Here is a 5,227-nt window from a genome sequence, read left to right as displayed (position 1 = left end):
GTAGAGTACCATGGCATCACAGCTCCCAGTAACCTCCAGCTCTTGAGCTTAGGCGATTCTCTTGCCTCAGCCTCCCAGTAGCTGGGACTATAGGCGCCCACCACAACCTCCGGCTATTTTTTGTTTGCAGTTCGGCTGGGGCCGGGTTTGAACTTTCCACCCTTGGTAATAGGGCCGGCTCCCTACCACTGAGCCACAGGTGCTGCCCCAGTCCTGCTTTCTTAAAGAAGATCCAAATTTTGATGGGGTGGGGGGGCGGTTGGGTGGGACACTTTGCCATCCTTCCAGCAGATGTTAGATACTCTTTTCTGTTGTTTCTACTGGCACCCTGAAAAAACCATTAACCTTGGCATATATGACTATTGCTGTTTCACAGGAGAGTCTTTTTAGAAACACCTTTGCTCATCTGTGAACTGATGAACATAAACCTTAGAGAAAGCACAAAGTATGAAAAATAATTCAACATTTCTGCATCATCCCTTTTAGGCCTGTCCAAACTGTACTGATGAGAACTTCACATTCAAAATAAGTTATTGTCAGTGATTCTTCATACATAAAATTCCCAAGTGAGTTCTTTTATGTGTATTTCACATCACTTTCCTCCTCATCTCATGCATAATTTATTGCAATAGTTTATTTCTTATAAAACACTCCCTAATACCTTTTCTTCGGTTTAATATAGCACAGTGTGCAAGTGCCCCTTAGAGACTGTTGGTTTAACCACTGCCTTAACATTTACTTCTTAGTGCAGCTTTAAAAATCTCCAATTTCATTCAGTCCTGATGCTCTGGTGCTCTCTGTGTCATTGTGGTACGGGTCCATGAAACCAGCAGCCTGCTAATGTCTTTGTGCTGAAATATAGTAAAGAAAAGGAAGAAAATGTAGTTAAGCACAAGTAATTATATGAGAAAAATGAAGTCCTCGTTGTTTAAACTAAGCCCTAGGTAGATTGTGAGATCACACTTGATTTTTTTCTCTTAAACCAGCTAAACTTAACCAATGTTTTTTTTCTGAGAAAACTTACTGCCACTGTAAACCAGTAGAAGGATTCATGTTATTTCTGAAGAACATCAGGCAAGATTCCAACACAAGTAAGATGATTGTTGTCGTCACATAGTTAATCTGCACTTGAGTGTTTTTAAAAAAACTACCTGCTTATAAGTATTTGCTTAGTAACAGGGGAAATTTAACTTTGTTCCTTATGATGCCATGTCAGAGGTAACAATACTAAACTCTTGAGAGTTACCGTCGCTGCTGTGGACTGCTATGAAGCACCAGCAGCCTTCCTCTAGCATAGGCTGGCCGATAGTCTTTGGAAGCAAATTTAGACACAGAACCAGGCTATATACAAATCAGTGGCAGATCACATTGTCTATGTATTTGCCAAGAGCAAAAAGAGGGGAGTGAAGAGTAACTCCCAGAGGTAGACACAGCATGTCAGGAGGCATCAAGAGCACCACTTTGATACTAGAAGATGACTTATGTACCCTGGTTAGACCAACCAGTGTCCTGTTACACCAGCAACCTCATTCTCCGCAGAGGCACACTTTACCACACCTCCAACAAAAAGCAAGGCTTATAAAAATTACTGCCAAGGAGCATGACCAGAATATCCAACACTACCCACCTCTCTCTAATACCACAAAGTAACAAGAATCCAAATGAAACCATCTATAATACATGCTTATGTCTCTCAAACCTGGGAGCCTAGGTACAAATAAAAAAATTCCAAAAGAAGTGACCCATGGAGGGTGGCACCTGTGGCTCAGAGGAGTAGGGCACTGGCCCCATATGCTGGAGGTGGCGGGTTCAAACCCAGCCCCGGCCAGGAAAAAAAAAAAGAAGTAATCCATGGATACTTTACAAACTAGGGATAAACTGGAAAAAAAAAAAAAAAAAAAAAAAAAAGAAGAAGAAGAAGAAGAAGAAGTGATCCATAGAAAGAAAGATGAAATTTTTGGTCACATGCATTTTTTCTTTTTCTTTTTTTTTTTGAAACAGAGTCTAAAGCTGTCGCCCTGGGTAGAGTGCCATGCCGTCACAGCTCACAGCAACCTCCAACTCTTGGGCTTAAGTGATTCTCTTACCTCAGTCTCCCAGGTAGCTAGGACTACAGGTGCCCGCCACAACGCCCGGCTATTTTTAGGTGGTAGTTGTCATAGTTGTTTGGGTGGACCTAGGCTGTATTCGAACCCACCAGCTCCAGTATATGTGGCTGGTGCCCTGGCCGCTTGAACTACAGGCACCAAGCAGGTCATATGCATTTTTAAACCAAACAGACAAAATAAACCCAGAATACAAAAAGGAAAAAAGAAAAATCACCCCATCCTTCCCAATATTTAACATCCAAACATCTCAAAGTAGGTCTCTTTCCCATGATTTGACATAACTCTTAATTTTATGTTGACTTCTCAGTGTTGCCAGGCTTCACTCACTCCCTGGGTCCAAGCCTTTAAAATAAATTTCACAGGGTATTCTACATGTTTCTTCTCAAGCAGTGAAAAATGACTTCCAGTCATAAATACTATACACATCAAGAACAAAGGTGAACATAGTTCTTGGTTCTTGCTTCTGAAGAACAGAATTCTAAAATTTTAAAATTTGACAATGATCTAAGAAATTTTTACTTTCTAAAACCAAGATAACTGTACTAATATGATTATAGTACTAATAGATTTAGAATCTCACAAAACTTTGGAAGCAAATGTTCCCATTTCATACACTGAAAGAGAAAAAAGGGTAAACAGCCAATCCCATGTATAATTCCTTTTCCTTTTATTTAAGACTCTTTTCAAAACTTGGCTTCTACTTTAGTGAGGCCTATTCAAGTTCAGTTGAACTCAAGGGCAAGAAAGCCAAGGATTCCAGCAGATCTTACTATTCCTATAAGGGATGCAAATAAAGTAAAATGAAACATTATTCCCTGAAGAGAATAAGAGCAGCCTTAACAGTAGCTACCACCCCTATACAGATTAAGTGTCCGAAATCCCAGCCCCATTATTTGATCCAAAATTCGCCTTTCTGACCCAACATACCAATTACAGCTTGTTTGCAACTATACTGCTCTTCACTAGCTGCACAAACACCAGAGGATTAAATAATTTTAAGTAGTAATAAAAGATGGTAAGTTTATAAGCAGCACAGACCAAAAAATCCCCAAAATAAGACTTTTAGGTATTACTCAAGGAGTCACTTAACGAAATAGATTACAACTACATTTCAGCATTATCTTTACCACCCTCAGAAGTTTTGACTTGCCTCTATAAATGACAATGATTTTGTGATTAATTCACTAAGAATACATATATTCATAATTCTTATATACACACTAAGAAGTACTGACTATTTAAGAAGTTAAAGTAATGAATATAAAGGTGACAAAGGCCAGGCATGATGGCTCACATCTATAATCTTAGCACTCTGGGAGGCAGAAGTAGGAGGATCCCTTGAGCTCTGGAGTGTGAAATCAGACTGAGCAAGAGCGAGACCCCATCTCTACTAAAAATAGAAATATTAGCCAGGTATTGTGGCTGGTGCCTGTAGTCCCAGCTACTCAGGTAACTGAGGCAGGAGGATTGCTTGGGCCCAGGAGTTTGAGGTTACTGTGAGCCAGGCTAATGCCATGACACTCTAGTCTGGGTAACAGAATAAGACCCTGTCTCACAAAAAAAAAAAAAAAAAAAAAAAAGTTACAAAGAAAGGCTGGGATAGTAAAAAGATAAGAAATTCAGTATGTGACTCTCCAAAGAGGCTCAGTTACTATTTGACATAATTCTGCAATGTAACATCGAACTTCCCCTACCCTAAGAAAAACTGTTCTCAATTCATGAAAGCTCACAGGAACTCTACCTTTTTGGCATGGCAGGTATTATCAACTGAAAGTTACTGTCACCCTTTAAAAACTATCACCTACATGAGGCACACCCAGCTACCAAGGTCAATGAAAACCAAAGAAAAAGCACTAGAACTAATGAATTTTTTTAAGTCTAGCCTAATCTACTTCAGGAATGATCAAGTGATGACATGATGCCCTCTTCACTTTGTGGCAGGGCTTAAAACAGACAGACCTGCCCGTTTCAGTGTTAACTTCAATGCTCCCAGTCTGAATCCACAGTGGTCTGTCAGACACTGTAAGGGAGCAGCAGGACTCGTCACTGTCTGATGTAATAGCTGCCATTTGTTGAGACCTATGGTAGAAAAAACCAAGTTAACAAAAATAGAGCAGTCATTTGAGTTCTTTTTAATCCATTTTACAAAAAAAAATTTAAAAATAAAACCAGAATTCAGCTTAATTTCTGTAATGAATTTATTCTAATTTGCTGGCTTCGCACAATGCAAAGCTGTGTTACTAAAGGAAAACAAGACTTGAAAGCCGTGTAAACACACCAGCCTTGGCCAGGAGAGGGCACTCTCCGACCCAAGTCAAATTAGCAGCAAAGTGCCATTGGGCACACCAAGATGCTGCCCTCCAAGCGAATTCACAAAGGAAAGGGGAAATGCTAACTCACCTGGAATGTTCCAGACCAAAAAAATGAACTAATCTAATACTCGTCTAGTGTTAGAGAAGTCATGATCTTTAGTGGTGCTGAACTTGTCGTCCCTATCCACATTACATCATTAATGGGTCAATAACCCATTTTGCAGAATGACCAAAAACTGCCTGAAGCCCTTTCTCCTTTAATCCCAATGACCACCCTCGCATAGCATTGAGGACCTAAGCTTACTGTATGGGGTAATAATAACTGGTTGAATAATGGTTGACATAATAAGCTTTCAGAACAGAGACTGCAAATGCTAAGCATAATTTCAAAGGAAGGATTACTGTTTTAAACCTTATTTTTAAATACATTTGCTTGTTTACTTTCCTAGTTTAAGTACAAATAAAAACAATTCATCTATCACATCATGTAGTTAACTTTGGGATCATTAAGTTAGAAAACATTCTGTCCTCACGATAAAATAATTATTTCCTAAAATGCAAAGGTAAATCAGAAGCAGTATCATATAATGAAAACGTTTGAAAAGGCTTTTTTAACATTGAAAAGGAGAAAAAAAATTACATATACCTAATCTAGAAATATACTTCTGAATTTTAACTCAGAGGAAAATGATTGTTGAAAATGAGATTTAGGGCAGTGCCTGTGGCTCAGTGAGTAGGCGCAGGCCCCATATACCTAGGGTGGCGGGTTCGAACCCACCCCAGCCAAACTGCAACAAAAATATAGCC

General features: G+C 39.3%; 1 protein-coding gene across 2 annotated transcripts in view; it reads right to left on the bottom strand.

Moving 5' to 3' along the window:
* Nucleotides 1–483: 483 nt before the first annotated feature.
* The window catches only part of PWWP2A (PWWP domain containing 2A), a 50,011-nt gene continuing 45,267 nt past the window's right edge, over nt 484–5,227 (bottom strand). The window contains exons 3-4 of one of the 2 annotated variants that reach the window (XM_023516639.1): nt 4,068–4,187; nt 484–851 (exon numbers count right to left, since the gene is read on the bottom strand). In XM_023516639.1, coding sequence (XP_023372407.1) covers nt 838–851; nt 4,068–4,187 — 134 coding nt within the window. In that variant the 3' untranslated portion in view covers nt 484–837. The remainder of the gene's footprint in view (nt 852–4,067; nt 4,188–5,227) is intronic. The other variant, XM_012807555.2, reaches the window with a different exon arrangement.

Source organism: Otolemur garnettii, unplaced genomic scaffold (genome assembly GCF_000181295.1).
Source record: "Otolemur garnettii isolate 467f Iridium unplaced genomic scaffold, OtoGar3 scaffold00003, whole genome shotgun sequence".
NCBI classification, from domain to species: Eukaryota; Metazoa; Chordata; class Mammalia; order Primates; family Galagidae; genus Otolemur; species Otolemur garnettii.
This window is presented reverse-complemented; position numbering and strand designations above follow the sequence as displayed.